The sequence below is a fragment of the Doryrhamphus excisus genome, chromosome 3, assembly GCF_030265055.1.
Source record: "Doryrhamphus excisus isolate RoL2022-K1 chromosome 3, RoL_Dexc_1.0, whole genome shotgun sequence".
NCBI lineage: Eukaryota > Metazoa > Chordata > Actinopteri > Syngnathiformes > Syngnathidae > Doryrhamphus > Doryrhamphus excisus.
In genome coordinates, this window is record NC_080468.1 from 21215594 (window position 1) to 21233929 (window position 18336).

The 18336-nt window shown below is 42.3% G+C and overlaps 1 protein-coding gene across 2 annotated transcripts in view; it reads left to right on the forward strand.

Moving 5' to 3' along the window:
* The window catches only part of LOC131125407 (neurexin-2-like), a 410351-nt gene that overhangs the window by 222912 nt on the left and 169103 nt on the right, over positions 1 to 18336 (forward strand). Inside the window, exons 12-15 of one of the 2 annotated variants that reach the window (XM_058066943.1) lie at positions 3565 to 4003; positions 4440 to 4823; positions 5620 to 5823; positions 8463 to 8489. In XM_058066943.1, the coding sequence (XP_057922926.1) occupies positions 3565 to 4003; positions 4440 to 4823; positions 5620 to 5823; positions 8463 to 8489 (1054 nt within the window). Of the gene's footprint in view, positions 1 to 3564; positions 4004 to 4439; positions 4824 to 5619; positions 5824 to 8462; positions 8490 to 9737; positions 9757 to 18336 lie in introns of those variants that run through there. The other variant, XM_058066944.1, reaches the window with a different exon arrangement.

Here is an 18336-nt window from a genome sequence, read left to right on the forward strand (position 1 = left end):
ATGAATGTGTTCAGCCTCCTCCTCGACCATACACACACACACACACACGCACACACGCACACACTCGGCCCCGCCCGTCCAACTTTATATTGACATTTTAGAGGCAGCCTCCTTCCCGTGTCACCTTTTCGGTGTGTGTGTGTGATAACATCTTCTTAAAGTCACCTGTCACGCTCACTGTCACCATATCTATCCCATAAGTCCTCAATCCTTCGTCCTTTCCACTTGTTGGACACTTTATTAGATACACAAGCTGCGAACATTGCCATTGCTGACATAGTAGCATTAGTAACGTTGTCATATAATGACAACACCTCCCGACAGTGTAGTTCTAAAGCCAGAATAATAAAATGTTAAAATAATACTTCTTTGTCAATGTTGAACATTACTACTTTTGATAAAAAACGATGTATTGGATTCAATTGGAGTCACATGATGTCTGCAGATGTCCATAAAAACAAATGCACATTGACAAAATGAACTGGCAATTCCATCAACAAACAAAAAATAGATTAAAATGTTGACAGAAATTATAATCCACTGACATATAATTTTGTCTTGTGGAAGGTAAGGTCAAGTTTGGAATATGAGTATATCGTAGCACAGCTATTTTCGCTGCATGTGAGAATGTGAATTACGGCAGGGATCCGATCAGCACGACTGTCTTTGTGAGGTTGAGCGGTACAGTATCCTTCAATATTGAAGAAATTCTGCAAATATTATGCAAATATGTATACCTTTGGGGCAATGGACAGATATCACGTTTGACAATTTAGAGAACAAGGTACTGTGTATACCATATACTGTGATTAGGGATGCTGCGATCGATCCGCCACCGATCGGTATTGGCCGATATCAGTGAAAAAGGATGACTATCGATATCGGCGGATACTTGCTTGAAAACACGATCCCATGTCTCATTTGTGTGTCTGATTGCATCAAAAACACAGTTGTACTTGGATTTGACGCAATAGCCAGCACTTTGATAAATAAGAGAAACATTATTTGAATTCAAGAGGGTGTGGATGTATGGCTTTCCCCTTCATCTTTCATTCCATGAAGGTAAAAGCAGTGGCGGTTCTGACTTGAATGACGCCCTGGGCGGACCGATGCTGAGGTTTCACCGTATAACATATTATTTGTAGTCGTGATGCCTCTCTGACAGTGTCGCGCAAAGCTGAACAGTACTATTTGTGACACAGCTCATATATTGAACCCCATTGAATAGTGCAGGTGTACCTAATGCAGTGGCCATCAGTGTTGGAAATGAGTGTTATGATGTCCCTGCATTAAAGGTTAAATTATTAATTAGGGATAGAAACAATAATCAAATGTGTCATAAATCAGCTTTCCACAAAATAAGGTAGCCTGTTTAACCTTGGAGCTGCAGCAGCTGAAGAAAACAAATGCAGTGAGTGCATTTCTTAGTCCATTACCTGTCAGTGTGTATGTGTTGTTGTGTGAGGGAGCGTGAAGAGCGCCACAGCTCGGGTAGAAAACACGCAGACACACACACACACACACATGCAAACATGCAAAAGCCGCCTCGCGCCATTACCTGGAGGACGGCCGACGCCTCTGAATGCTGTCTGGAAGGTGTTCAACAAATATGAAAAACAACAAGAGGCAGGGATAATTTAGTTTGCCTGTAGCTCTTGAATCTATTATGAATGCACAGACAAACACACACTCTTTGAGCTGGAACAATAGCGCCACATTTCATCAAAGGCTGTGTGCGTCAAGGCTGCAGGCAACATACACGTCACCATGTGTCTGCAGTGTCCCACAAGCCTGTTATTGCATATGCACTGACATTTATTTCTTCTCTAAAACAACAGTTTGTACAATTGATGAATTGCGGCCATTTTTAACACTTGTTCCATGCTTATTGTGATATTGTGTAGCACACGCACCTTCACTGAAAGCAGGCCCCCGAGCTACATGTACTGCAGACCCCAAGTGGCCGCTCAGGGTTTGAGTCATCGAAAGCATGAAGGGCATTCTCAGCAAATCATTTAGCATCCAGAAAAATGGCCTACACTGTGACCTACATAAAAAAAAACTTATGTTACATTTAGGGCTGGCTTGTTTGAATGACAAAAAAAACCCTTGTTATCCCCATAAGACCAGCCTGTACAAAAAGATCAATGACCTTGAGTCAATAGAAAACGTAAGTAACTCAGGTATGTACAATTGTCCCCTTTTATGCAAAAGTGACTTTTTTAATGATGTACAGTACTAAAAGTAATATGTATCTCCAGAGTTTCTTTGCACCACGTGTTGAAATCTCCCTCACTTGTCTGCTCCACTTTTGCGAGAAAAGGCGTTCAAACGCTTTTGATGTTGCAGCTTTTCATGACATCATGATGGAAAAAGCTCCTTCCTCATTCACATGACATTGCCTCTGACCCGCCCCTCGCTAGATGACCCTGCCTCATGCAAATACCCACCACTTTGTAAAAAAGCAGGCTTCACTACATATCATAATATAAAGTCATTCTGCTAGAAGACGTGGGAGCTTTCAGTTTGATCACAGTTTTTTTTTCAGCGGATGGTTCACTAACAGGTCAGCCATGATGTTGCTGTTAAGATGTATAAGAGTGTGATGTTACCAAAGTAGCTCATACAGCTATTCTGTTGGTAACTTCTTAATGTCACATTTTTGGATGCAATATACTGTATGGCTTCTATTGCAGACGTACAGTGCAGAGTACAGCTGTCCTTCGCCACTTCATGATTCAAACTTTGTGGCTTCACTCTATCACAGTTTTTCAAAAATATATTAATTCATGAATAATGCTGTTTCATGGTTGAATGCAGCTTATTATTAGTTTTTAAAATATGCATATTGAAGCACATTTGACTTTTCTTGACATAATTTAGCACATGTAAGCATACAAATGGCTAAATGAAGTGGAAGATGCATTCAAAGGCACTGTGGATGATTCTTCAGTTAGTGTTAATAATGTTAGTGTAATGTTCAGTGAGACACACAAACGGCAAAATTGATTGCAGGAACTGATCTTGTCCACCCAGCTTCTCTAGGGAACACATTTATAGCAACACACACAATCATGAGTCTTCTTTATGTATTAGTATTGGCTTACTCACTTGAATTTAGTTACTCTTTGGGCACACGTTGGCCAAATGGTTAGCATGTAGGCCACAGAGTCAGGGGATCGGGAAGACCTCGGTTTGATTCTCTGCTTGGGTGTCTCTGTTGTGAGTTTGCATGTTTGCCCCGTGCTGTGTGGGTTTTTTCCGGGCATTCTGGTTTCCGGTTAAATGGCGACCAGTCCAAGGTGTACCCCGCCTCTCGCCTGAAGTCAGCTGGGATAGGCTCCAGCATACCCCACGACCCTTACAGTGATTATTTACTTTTAATACCTACTATATTATTGGGTAATACAAATGGAAAAGTTGCTATATGGCTTTTGTTTAATGTCTAGAGTACAGTAATGATGTTAAAAACTAAACTGCATGTGTTTAAAAGGTGATAAACATGTGTCCCTTGAATCGTACATTAAAGCAATAATAGTTCACAATTCATCTTTCGCCCTCAAGGTCGTGTACAAAAACAACGACTTCAAGCTGGAGCTCTCCCGTCTGGCCATTGAGCGCGACCCTAAAATCACCCTGAATGGCGACCTGGTCTTCCGCTGCGAGGACGTGGCAGCCCTAGACCCAGTCACCTTCGAGACTCCTGAGTCTTTCATCTCGCTGCCCAAGTGGAACACCAAGAAGACAGGATCCATCTCTTTCGACTTCCGCACAACAGAGCCCAGCGGCCTCCTGCTCTTCAGCCACGGCCGCCCTCAGGGTCAAAAGGAGCAGCGGCCCGGGAGGGAGCTGAAGACAGATTACTTTGCCATAGAGCTTCTGGATGGCTTCTTATACCTGCTGATTGATATGGGCTCTGGTAAGACAAAGCTGAAGGCCAGCCACAAGAAGGTCAATGATGGGGAATGGTGTCATGTGGACTTTCAGCGAGAAGGAAGGAAAGGTGACAATTCTAATGTTCTTGTTTATTTTCATGCCCTAAGCCAGTCTTGCAATGTCACAAACGGGAACATCTGCATGCATGATCCATGGTGGACGCTCCATCTTCCTTCTAATGGTGTGTTGTAAATGTGAAAGTGTGTGCGTCTGTCTGTATGTGATTTCACTGCTGCTCCCGCTGTAATTGGCTTTTAATAGAAAATTAAGACAGAGCTGTTAATCACAGAAAGAGAGTAAGAGAGGGGGGCTTTGTTTCACCTGCTCCCTGCTGCATTCTGCTTCCTTTCTCCTCCATTTAGCCTGTTAGCAACACATTAGACAGATGCTTGATGTTCTTTTTTTTCTTTTTTTTTTTTTCATCTGCGTCCTTTGCCGTGTGCACACAAACATTTGGACCCCTCTGTTGTGCACTGAGCCCATTATGCTGTTTCCTCTTTCAGGCTCCATCTCCGTCAACAGTCGCAGCATACCCTTCAGCTCACCAGAGGGCAGCGAGATCCTCGACCTGGACAGCGACATGTATCTAGGCGGTCTTCCCGAGTCTAAGACGGAGCTCATCCTGCCGCCCGAGGTGTGGACAGCGTTGCTGAACTATGGCTACGTTGGCTGCGTCCGTGACCTCTTCATCGATGGCAAGAGCCGGGACGTGCGCCGCCTTGCCGAGATCCAGAGCGCGCTTGGCGTTAGCAGCTTCTGCACGCGTGAGCTACAGAAACGCTGCAGCAGCGCCCCCTGTGGCAATAGTGGGCTGTGCAAAGAGGGCTGGAACCGCTACATTTGTGATTGCACCGGCACTGGATATCTGGGCATGAACTGCGAGATAGGTGGGTTTAATGGGATGCTGGAGAAAAATAAAATTACAAAAGTGACCTTGGACCTCAGATAGGTCCCATTATAACACAGCAATGCTCTTTCTTATCAGTAATACCACATTACATGACCTATTTTTATAAATTAATCTATTGATCATATTATGGACTTTGACTTTGAATGACTATTGGAACAAATCTGTGTGGAGTTTGCATCTTTTCCCTGTGTGGGTGTGGGTGGGTTTGTTTCAGGTTTCCTAATCTTGGGTTAATTGTAGACGCTGCAGGTGTGAATGTAATTTGAGTGGGTGTTGTTTTGCCCCAAAGTTAACCAGCTACCGACCCTAATGAGAACAAGCGGAAATGACAATGAATGGTTACATAATCATATTATTATATTATACACTGACATCATGCAGCTTTTGTGCCAACCTATTGGGGCTCTTGTTAAAGGATGGAGGACCCACCCAATCAGCCCCTTCCTTTTAGTCTTCTTTTCAAGAGTGTGTTGAAATGAGTCAGAGTATTTTTAAATCATGTCACTGGAGAAAGAGGATAAAGCATCTTCATCTGTACCTACAGTGAAGCTCTTCTGCCATCTTGTGGCTATTTGTGGTACGGAATCCACATTAGAGACTTGATATAACCAAGCAGCCTCCTTTTTAAGGCCTTTTGACTGAGTAATTATAATGGAAATATCAAAATCCAAAAATACAAACCCTATGTGTTTTCCAGTTGCATTCATGTTTATTATATCCATAAAATTGCCATTCCAGTTACAATACTAATTTACCCTTCCTCTCCGACCCAGAGGCGACAGTGCTGAGCTACGATGGCAGCATGTACCTGAAGATCATCATGCCCATCACCATGCACACGGAGGCAGAGGATGTGGCGCTGCGCTTCATGTCCCAACGTGCCTATGGGCTCCTCATGGCCACCACCTCCAAAGAGTCGGCTGACACGCTGCGGCTGGAGCTGGATGGGGGCCGTGTCAAGCTCACCGTCAACCTCGGTAGGCCGCCGTCATTCACATGGCCCCCTTTTCCTCTCATTTGCCATCTTCCTCCTCCTCCTCCTCATATTGGGCCTGCAAAAGTTAATTTCAGACCTTAATATAAATACAAATATTCCCATGACTTTTTAGTATGAACGGGAGATTTTAAAAGCTTCAAGCTCATACGCTACAGTACTGGTACTAGTACAGTAGTTCCCAGACATAGACCGCATCCAAGTGACTCCCGACCAAGATGTTGCATCTGTTTGCAACACCTGCGAGACAACGGTTTTGCTGTGACAGTCGTACAGCACGAAACCACCCGACAAGAACAACACCCGAACAACACCCACTGTATCTTGACCCAAAATTTATTATTGACCCAGATTTATTATTATAGACACCAATGCCATAAACAAATGTTTCAGTCAAAAGGGCTTCAAAATCAAAATGTTATCGAACAATGTGGTCTCAATGTCCCTGTTGACTGTCAGTGTACACACAACCGACCTTAAAGCCTAATTTTCGGAGGAATTCCCACTCACAGTGACATGTTTTCACTCTTGATTGAAACACCAATATAAATTAAATCTTTAAGATGAAACACTCTTAATGCATAAAATAACCGTCAAACTTAATTACCGTATTTGTTCATGTAATGCATATAGAGCGGGGAATAACTTGCAATTGGTGTACCGCTCGGGATGCACGTACCCCACTTTGGAAACCTTGTCACTAGTACACTACTTAGACTCAGCAATAATCCCTTCTGACCACTAGATGTCAGGCAAATACAGAATAGGTTCTCCTGACTGATGCTCACACAAATGGACTTTTTACACAGTCCATCTTTATCGTCTTGGCCCCCGCCTTGTCCACTTTGCATCCAGCCCCTCCCTTTTTAGTTTTCTTTCACAGCTCTCTTCTATAACTAATCTTTCCACATCCAGTTTGTCTCCAAGTGGTGCTACTCTGCTCCTGCTCTTCCTCAAGCTCCTTCTCTTTTGTGGAGGTGCTTTGCTAGAAATCCCCATCGTGTATCATAATTATTTGGAACTTTCAAAGCTTCATCTCGCTTGGAGCTGAGGAAGAGCAGCCACCACATACGAGAGATTGCAAGAGGCTGGTCAATCTTTTCTCTCTCCTCTTTCTTATCTTTGTTCTTTACTGCTACCCATCCATACCCTTCTGTCCATAACCACAGAACTTTTCATCCCTTCAATGGCCTGTGTGTCTGCGGCCTCGGATCAAACAGCCAGGGAGACCGCCTCACAGCTCCATAGGTTTACACATTTTGGTTCCACATACCCTTAATGTGACATGACACCGACTGAATGTCTCTGGGGGTGTGATTTATAAAAGAAAATAATATGTAATGACATGACGTGTCCACATCCAGTTGCTTTACATATTTAATTGAATACAGGACATGAACACATGTATTAGTAATTGATGTGATTCGGAAAGGGGATAGGATTAAATAAGCTCTGATTTTTCCTGCTCCTTTTCGGACAATTGTGAATTGTAACATGAAGCATTCAATGTAAACAGTATGCATGTTCAAAATAAATTAAACCATAACCATAATTCAAGTTATTAACATCTTCAATGTAATGATTGTCACATTTGGGACATCACAGCCTCTCTCCAACTATTCCAATGAACACCTTCTCCTCTTTGACTGTAATTAGAGCATTTAAAATAAATACTTGTTGGATGTTGGTGATTTTGTCACGAGATTCATCGCAGTTTCCAGAATATGTTCCTATCTAAAATGAGTGTGGCCTCTGTGCTTGTTGCAATTCCCTCAACAAACCCAAAACCCAGTCTCTATCAGAGGTTTATGTGATGCTGGTCCCCGGCTGTTTGTGTCCACTATTCTGTCGCGGTTGACAGCTCGAGACCACAACCCAGCCACTCTGCCACATGCAATGCCACGGGATGTTACAGGACCGTATGATATTACTGGAAATGACCAGTGTTAATATAATTCCTTTTTTTGGGCATTTGCATGAATCAGGCATGAGGTGACTGGGATGTGCAGATCACCCTTTCTTGTCACTTTTGTTTCTGGTCTCTGGTGCCCTCAAAAGTGCTGCAGGAGGCATGTGCACATCATTTTGTGCACAGAAGGCTGCATTAGATGGAGGGAGAAGACTACCTGAGGTCTGTAAAACACAGAAGCAATATTATTTCAATACATTTAATTATCCCATCTGTTTATCCTGCAATATTTAGCAGTACGGCAGGTTTATATATGCAGTATGCATAGATATATGTCTATTTATATGTTACAGTTTATTTAATCTTATCACATAATCACACAATTTATGAATCTTAATGGCAACTTAAGGTGCAGGGCCATCCATAACAAACATGCATAAACATGCATGTAGCCCTCCTCTTGTGGTGCAGTCTTGCCTGCTGCAGAGCTTTGGTGCCTGGAAAGAAGAATGAGAAGGTAAAGGGGCAATGCTAGGATTGATGAAGTGAAAGGGTGATCCTGACTCAGAGCCTGTCCCCGGATGGTGGCCCCCACAACAATTGTCAGTTGTCTGCAGAATGTACCTTGAAGGATGTAAAATGTCTCTCTCTTCTCTTTCTCTCTTCCTTGCTCTTTTGATTTAATCTCACCATTTCGCTCTCTCTCCCGCCAGATTGTATCAGGATAGACTGTAGCCTCAGTAAGTGGTTCTATCCATTCTTCTGACTCAAATGTATCTCATCTCATCGCAATGCGGTGCAGTGGCCCTTTTCTGCTCCCCCTCGACCTCATTATCACTGACACTGCTCGTTATGCTTGTCTCTTCTTTTTCTGCAAACTTATCAGCTGCATATGTTCTTTTTCTCTCTAACTTTTTTTTAGTCATTCCTTTTTTTCCGAGTTTTCTCACTTCAATTTAATTATTATTTTTTTTCTCCATCACATTCTGCTGCTTTAAATAATACCATCCCTCATTGTATCAGAAAAGGGCAACTTGACACTACATTGAAAGACTGTTTGTCCTCATCCAGCAGCACATACAGAACTCTGCAAAAAAAGAAGAGAATAATTACAAAGTGTTTCATTTATGTCACATTTGCACAACGGGGCCTTGCAGGTAAGTGACAGCAGGCCAGGTCAGTGACTAAAGTGGAGAAAATCAGACATTTTCTACCATGTTTGTTTGACTAACTTAAGAAGTAGGAATGCTTTCTTATTTGTTTTGCCAACCTTTGCAGTGAGGCGATGTGAACACATATCAAAAGCTGGATTCACACTTGGCCAATGGCTATTGAATGTGTCTAGATTGTGAACGAATGCCTGGAATACGATCACTTTTTGCAAGTTGATAATGATAACTGACATTTTATTTGTTGAAATAAAATACATAGACTGAAAATAACACAAAATCCATGCACACCTGTGACTGATTACATTTGGTTTGCATACAGGAGATGTAGTGGTAACCACGGTATGAATCTCAGCTGATGCAGTACTCTTTTGTCCACTAGAGGTCACACAATGACTTGTTGTAGCTTTCTAGCTGTCAGGATGTTCTTGAACCTGCAGAGGCTTCAGAGCATTTGTGGACTATAGTCAGGTATGTTGGTATGTTTGTAATCTTGTGCAAAATTCATAGAAATGTCCTGTGGTTAATGAATTTGGACATTCTATTCAGTCCTACTGTGATGTCACAGAGCTGCTCTCTCTCACGGTCTGATCTGAGCAGTCTGTCATGCATCATATAAGGAAAATATATCCAAAGATGTTAAAGACCATGTGCAAGAAGTGGCATCCTTTGCAGGGCTAGTACAAAATAATATTTTTTAATGATATACAGTTTTATTTCACTACCTCCTCCAGTGTCAGGTCAGGGCATGATACTATCTGTTTGGAACGTGGCCTCTAGAGCAGCCAACATCAGGTTCCTTCGCGCTAGGACCAGAGTAGCTATGGTGTGACATATGGTAAGTGTGTGGTGCGCTCGCTGCACGTATGCTAGTGTCGCGGCCTTTGGCTTGTAAAAGCTGCAAAGCGAATTGTATGCATAGGGAACATATGAAAACTCTCCAGACATTGTTACTATGTCACATGTTAGACAATGATGAAATCCATTGTGCATCATTTTGAATACACTTTAATTTGATGTTCCTATGCTGGTTCACTAAAGTACTCGATGCCCTCTGTCTTGGAATCATTCATGTAAAAGGACGGGTTTGTTTATGATTCATAAGGCTGTGTGTAGAAGTGTGCACTATTAGATTGTTGTCTAAGTCCCATAAATGAAGCACATTGTGTCTTTTGACTGTTCCTGTTAGCTGAGATAGTCATGCACACTTAAGTCATCTTTGGTATTTCGGGTGTCGTGTTCCTCCTTTGTACCTGTTAAAATATCCAACACGATGCATGTATCCGTCATTCACTGCATTGTGTGCACAGCAGCAGCCCTCAATGCGAAATTGCTGTGTCTTTTTGCATTGAGAGTTTGGTCCAATCTAATTTGTAGTGACGGCGGAATTTGTAGTGGCTGCTTTTGCATCAATATTTATTTTCTTATTCTCAAGCGCTTGTACTGTCTACCCCTGCACGGCTAGATAGAAGATGCTTTTATTCACACTCAGTTACAGTATGATCAGAGCATCCCTACTGGTTTGTATGAGAGTTTTTGTTGTCATGGTGTTACTGGATCTTCTGCTTCAGTGCTTCAATGATATTTGTGGACCAGCCGAGGACAAGTATGGCATTTACCATGGTATTGTTGGGAGTGAATTACATTTCCCAACAGTAGGGGGAGCGCTGGAGCAAAAACTAATGATCCGTATTTCTGCTTCAAATGAAAAGTGCCAAATAGTCAGTGATGGATGTAGTTGTCCTGACTACACCAGCATCCTACAGAGTTTGTGAAGTTTGAGCAGTGTCAGACGAACGCTGGAATATAATTTATTTTGAAGATACTCGAATTGGGTTTTGATTTGTAAAGGCAATTTAACGCTCCGATGGAGGCAAGCCATTTTTTATTTAATGCTCATTTGATCTTCCACCACTGCAGGCCACATGCGATGAAGGCAGCCGATAATATTCAGCTTGCATAATAACTGTGCACCAACACATCGTGTATGTGTGTGTATGTACATAGATAGATATATGTACTGTATATATTAATTTTGATAAACTCTGGGATTTATTTGCCGTTCCAGATTATTTAGTCAATAAGGTATTTACATCATTGCAGAGACCTATGGATGCAGTCCTCCAAGCTCATGTAACTCATGTCATACACAATATTAATTATTTTAAGACACCATGACTTTCTTTTCCGATGTTATTGTTGCAGGTTTGTGTTAAGTAAAATGTAATTATTACTTGTATGCGATAATACTTTAACCAAGTGCAATCTGACCTTTCTGTACTAATTACTTTGCTGTAATAAGCATTATCTAGAAGCCTTTACCCTCCATAGAAGCCTTGTCTGATTCCGATGCAAATAAAAGTGAAGGCATTGGTTGTTGTGTCCCTTGGCAAGACACCTCACCCACCTTGCCTGCAGTGCTGCCCACACTAGAGTATGAATGCAAATGAATGTTGGTGGTGGTCAGAGGGCCCGTAGGCGCGAGTTGGCAGGCGTTTCCGTCAGACTACCCCAGGGCCGCTGTGGATACAGATGTAGTTTACCACCACCAGTGTGTGTGACTAAGGAGTGATCACTAATGGGTTGATTTCATTGTGAAGCACCATAAACCTGAATCCATTATTTTTATTATTAAGTTGTCTAACGACAAAATATACAAGCGAAAAGGGCAGGACGTTCGTCAACGAGTTGGTGCAAGATGAGTTAGTGATGGCAACTTAACCTCAATGCTTCAAAAAACACTAATCTGACAGATTGAAAGTACAAAGATTGTCTTCTTTTTTGGAATTTTTAGTTCCACACCATTTGGTTTGGTTAAAATAAACTGGTGCATTTGCTTTGCAAGTACAGTCAAGTATGAACCCAGTCATCTGTACCTTGGTGCATACCAAACAGGGTCTATTATCGAGCTTGACGACCTTCTTCAGGGAAAAGTAGCATATTATATTTGGGTCAGTACGGTAAAAGCTGAGACAATTTCATGCATGATGCCATCCCGTGCTGTTTTCCGGGTGCTCCTACAGCTGCATGGCATTGCAGGTAGCTTGATCTGATTACAACAAATCTAACGAGGGAGTGGGCAGCAGCCGGGAGCTGTCAAAGCACATCCTGCCTTGCCGGGCTGACAGCGACCCTGCGGGACAAGATGGCGACGCAAGGAAATCATAAATCTGCTTTAAGGGATGGTGAGTTGGGACATGTAGCGTCAGATAGGATGGGAAGATGGAGCGTGCAGATGGCGCAGGCACGTTTTTTGCACGTGTTTGATGCTCCAGGGGGAGCTGTAACATTCCAGAAGCAGGATTAATTTCTCGCTTCCCCCGGAATCAATCTGCCACTCCAGCAGTGTCTTCTCGTTTCAAGTGTGTCTTCCTGCCGACGCCATATGCACATGAGCGGCAGTTATTTGGCGCCCGATGCTAAATCAAAACCAACAGTTAGTGTACCCTCCTACAAATTATTGTGTGTCAGCATCACACACATTTGTCCTCAGCCAAAGCGGTGTCGACACACTTATGGATGCACACACTCAGGCCTCAGCTAGCATATCTATATAATTGGCGTGGGGTGGGCAGAGCGTCAAGCGTGGAGAATTGTAGCTGGAGGCCTGTTAGAATATGCTTGCTTACTACTTCTCACTTCAGCCCCCCTCCTGTGTTCTTTACGTATTTCACCGGCAAATGTTTTCAAGCTCTGGCTTCTCTTTGGACTATTGCGAGCCAAAGGCTGGGCTGCATTGTATTTGTTTACCGAGTAGACAGGTATCTATGGGCGTGTATACTTACTGTTTCTCACTTGTGCATGCCTTCATGCATATGGAATGTACTGTAAAAAAAATCTGATTAAGAATACATGTACCTTTACACACCTAGTAAATATTGATCCTTAGCTTTCCTATCAAGGCAAATTCTTTAATTGGCTAAATTATGGGTTAGGTTAACCGTATATGGGTATAAAAGATACATGAGAAGTCAAAAGTACCAAAGTCGAGTAACTGGGGGTACAAGCCCCTTTTATTTCCATCTATTTACACAGAGTCGTTTTTAGATGGCTTAGGTACACACACACACACACACACACACACACACACACACAGTGTACAATGTTTCATTAGACTTGCAGCAATGTGCCTGCACTCTTTCCGAGATGGGTAAAATGTGATATCTTAAGATAGGAGCCAAATGGCATTATCGTCAAGAGGATAAGGCCTTCTAGCTGTGTGAGGAAAGTGAAGCTTGTTTTTTTTTTCTTGCCAAGACAACACTGCATTAACTTGTGTGGCCTTACGTAACGTTTGCAGCAATCTGCCTTTGCTCAGACTGGAAGATAGGAAAATAATAAAACACATGTAAGACATCCTCATGGGTCACTTGGCTGCACTCTCAGTCCTCTTAAAGCTGAATGTGCACATCAGTAAAAAGTCATTTCCACTCTGTGTGTGTGTGTGTGTGTGTGTGTGTGTGTGTGTGTGTGTGTGTGTGTGCAAGAGCCGTTTGGTAAACGATGCTGCAATGTTGCCTGCATGCTGAGGGACTCACCAATCATCCAATCCAGCCTGACTCAAATGTACTAAGATTTTGACTGTGAGATTCAGCTGTTTTTAAACCACCCCAAATCTGAGAGTCAATGAAGGCAGTTAACAGTTTTACTGCCCATGAATCATAAAATTCTTCCTCCCAGGTTTTAGAAAAAAGGCAACATTTGCATAGTGCAGCCTCAATAAATTCAACTCAAGCCGACCAGGTGTTTGCCTGGAAGGAGAATCATTTATTTCCAATTGTTTTCATTTTTACGTGCGTGTTTGTTTGGTCGCTGTCCATAGCAACAAAGTTTTTTAACACCGGTGCATTATAGATAAGCGATATTGACAGTAGCTATATGTAGCAGGAAGTTATTCATGGAAGTGATGCTTCCTGGAATGAACAATATGCATACAAATACAGCACATTTCAATCATATTGCCTTGCACACTTGGCTGCATGTCAAACTGCATGCTCTGTTTGAAGTGCAAGAAGGCTTCAATGGTGCGACCAAGTGACTACACATGCTATTGTTCTTAAGACCATGCTGCTGTCATATTATGGTAACCGCATCACATGTTCTGTAGCAACCTTTATATTGAGAAAGCACATCAGATTTACTCCAAGTAAATCATCTGCATGTGAAAATGGCAGCAGGATACATATCTTCATTCAGTTGATTCACATTTGCCACATAAGGAAGGAGCATCTCGGGTGATGTTATCCAAAGTGTGGCTTCGGGGCCATCTGTAGAACCGGGCTCATTGTAGAAATAAAATCAACAAAATCCCAGCAAAAGTGGAAAAGTAGAGCAAATAGATATGTAAAAATAAATAAATGCATTATGAAATAAAAAAAACGTGAGTTGTGGATGCCAGCATTTTGTTCATGTTCTGGTAAAACCAGCACATCGGATTTGCATTCATTTCATTTTGTAAAAGTAGCTCTCACAAGGAAAAGAAACAAACAAAAAAAAACACGGTGACTCCTAATGTAGGACATTTACACTGCATACGTGTCATGATCGGGATTGGACAATTTCACTGATGAATCATAGGTATCGGTATCAGCAGCGTAAAACCCTGATGGGAACATCGCTAACAAAAACAGTAAGCTGCCGATGTTCAGCCACAAGCTGGCATTATTAATGCTGCAACCCCTATTGAAAAGCCAAGAAATGCTGCAGACGTTAGGCAGCTTGAATTGCCCGTGAGAAAATACTTGTCAGAAATACCAACTTCACAGCTTTCCAGAGTGAAATATGATGTATTGCAATATCATTCATTATCAATATTATTATGTTATCATAACAGTGGCTCATTATGCCTAAAAAAATATTGACAATAATATTGTTTTAAAAAATCCAGGTTGGATTTGTGAACAAGTAGACGGGGAGTTTTGCACAATGCCATTCAGTTATCTTTCAATGTGTAACAAAAAAAGTGACTTATTGTTCAATGTGGCTGTGTTCACATAGTCCCGCATTCAGCATGATGAGCACACATAGCATAATATGGCGTTGGTGGTGGTCTTTCGCCACCCACCTACCCGGTATAATGGTATAATCAAGAGTGAAGGTTGCAAGGAGGAAACAGCCATTAACCTCCCTTCTTGTGTGTGTGTTGCATATCACTGTCTGCCTGTCCAATTTGAATATTCCCTAACTGTACTACAGTGCCTGCCGTGCTCAGGCCTCTGCTCGGAGGATCCTGTTTAATATGCTGGGGGGAGGCCTGTGTGATACCATGCAGAACCTTCCCATCTGCTCCAAGTGTTGAGGTAGGGATGATACAAAGGACATTGCACCTTGGTGCTGAGTCTCCCAAGACCTGGTAGACCAGGAAGTAAGGAGAGGAACTCAACAGTCCACACAACATACACAATTTAAAGTTGTTTTAGGTGAGCGTATGTCTGCAGACCAATTCATTTCATTTAATTTCATTAAATCACGCCACGGGAATGAAATCATTATTATTCAACAGGATTCTGTGATGTTTAAAGAGAATAAAGCAGGCAAGAGTGCTTTATTTATTAATTGCTTGGAGATGACGCCCACAACCAGTGTGTTTCTTGACATTTCAGGGATGTGGAATCGGGCATGTGCATTTGGGATGATGAGATGGAGGCGAGCGTTCAGCCGTTAGATGCGAAGAAGAGTCATGCTGTGAGGCGGCACTCATTCAGAGATGTTGTTCAAAGGCACAGACACCTGGGACTTTGTGTGTGTGCGCGTGTGTGTGTGTGGTGGTAAGACGGTATTTAAGTCTGTTTGGAGGCAGCTGCTTGCTGTGCAGCAGTCATTTAATGAAGGTGTTGAAGGAAGAACTTGCTGCTGAAGTGACAGATGTTTGTATGTGCGTGTGCATGTATGTGTGAGGGTAGGGCTCGTTCCTCTTCATCACATACAAACTAATGGTATGCTCACAATTGACCATCCGTGGCAGTGCTGGATTCCGTCTCCTGGTCCATGGTGTATTCACCATAGATTTTATTTATGTATTTAATTATAACATAGATTTACTGTAATTTCCATACATTGTGGAACATACACAAAAAAGTTGGAGAATATTACAACATATGAATGAATTATAAGGACTTTTCAGCCACCCTGTACATCCATCCATCCTGCGTCTTCCGCTTACCCAGGGTCGGATTGTGGGTGCAGTAGTCTAAGCAGAGAAGCTCAGACTTTTCTCTCCCCAGAGACATTGTTTCTCCATTGTGTCCTGGGTCTTCCCCGAAGCCTCTTAAGTATATAGGAGGTATTCTTACCAGATCATCTCCAGATCATTACCTCATCTGGCTCCTCTCCCGGAAGACAGTTCTTCTCACATCTCCAAGGAAGAGCCAGTCACTCCCATGGAGGAAACTCATTGCATCAATTTCTGTCCACGTCCTTTCGGTCACTACTCAAAGCCCACCACTAAATTGAGGGCTTGACCTTTCAATTCAGCTCCGTCTTCACCACGAGGAATGGATGCAGAGTCCGACTCACCGTTGACGCCACACAAAATCCGCCTGTCGATCTTGTGAGCTATCCTTCCCTCAGTTGTGAACAAGACCCCAAAGTACTTCAACTCCTCATTTGGGGCGGGATCTCATAAACCTGGAGATGACGCTACATCCAGCCTTAACTTTGCCTTGAATCAGGCGGTCCGATACACCATATTTCCTGAGGCTTAGGTGCTTTGACAAACCATAATGTTATGTAACTTTACATTTGTAAGTACCATATTGTATGACTATGAGTGGTCCTTAATGTCACAAACTAAACTTAAAATGTGATTAATTATTTAGTAACTTTTAGAAGCATACTATAAGGTTCTTCTTATGATTTTTTCTTTTTTTTTTGTCATTAGTACTAATTTCGACATTTTGGAACATAACCCCTGCCATGGCCCATCTCTTCCAATCATATTATAAGAAGGGAAGCGGACTGTGCCCGACCGCGATGCAGAGCACTCAAACATGCCGGAGTTGTGGAGTGTGCGTGTGTGAGTGAGGTGTGAAGTGCACCCAAGCTCGATATGATTACACATCCAAAGAGAGACCATGCCAGGTATCAGAGAGGTAGGGCTACTACTACTACTACTTGAGGTTGTACACCATGAACACAATTTAGACAAAAAGTACTGAGAGACAATTTCATAAAGTGTGACTTCTGACACCATATACTGTACATATACTGTACACTCCAACACCATATTTTATTCCAATCCCTCCTGCGCCAACACTTTAGTCTTTATAATGTCCAAAAATAGCTAAATAAATTATGAAAATGGCACAAAGACAATATTAGCTAACACACACACACAGTGAAAGCCCCGGTGGTTCAATTAAGTGCAGCAGTGTGTTGGCACTGCCGGAACCTTGGTGCTGTGTGGGAGATGCATACGCAATGTCCTCTCTGCTCTCTCCTGCAAGGTCTGAACAGCAGAATAAACTCTTACTGTGAGAGGGGAAAACAAGTTTTTTTTTCCTATTTTAGTTCATACCCAGCAGCAAACTCCCCAATCCCTTTTATAATACAATAAAACAGTAACATTTCTGATTTTTATAGCCTGGATTTCACCCTAGTAAAGATGCAAAAAACAACACATGAGGAATGGAAGTGCATATGTGGGAATACTGCTTTTCTCCTTCAGGCACACAGTGGAAAAAAGTGATGGGGATGCCATATGGCTGCCTGATTATGACAGATTTGGACTTTTTGGGATGTTATTGCTACAAAGATCTGTTGGTTAGATGGTAGAGATAAATAAATAGCTGCATGTGCACGTTTCGCCACTTTGATTGCATAGCAATGCAGAATTGACTTGTTGTCCTTTTGTACCATGTTTAACGTCCATGCTCTGATTCTACTTGGGACATTTACTAAACTGGAAGGATGAGGAGATGCATGGGAGGGCGCTAGCTTTCGAATGTGTATAATCTGACCTCTTCCTGCGACAACGTTGCAAGCCACACCCCTTGCTACACACACTCATGTATTAGTTATATTTGTTGTCAGCTAACAATAGCGATTTGGCAAAGTTAAAGCTGCAAGCGTTAAATATCATTGCATGTACAGTTGTCCCTTGTTTAAGGTCGGGGAATACTGGCGCCTCCAAACATGATCAAACGTCCACCACGTGATTTGGATGAAACCAAAGGGGTGAGGGCCGCTGGACCGTTTAGTTATAAATAATTATAAGGTAAAAAAATGTTAGGCGCTAACTTCTCAGCAAGCATTATAAGTGCTGATGAGTTCATTGTAAACAGTACGGCAAGTGTAATACGCATGACTTGCGCTTATGCTGAGTTGCAACATTTTTAAAGTGCATGCAGAGGTAGATAAAGCTGCTGACACTTCATGTGAAGTGTCTGCCATCTTGTGAAGTTTATAAAAACTCTCCAAG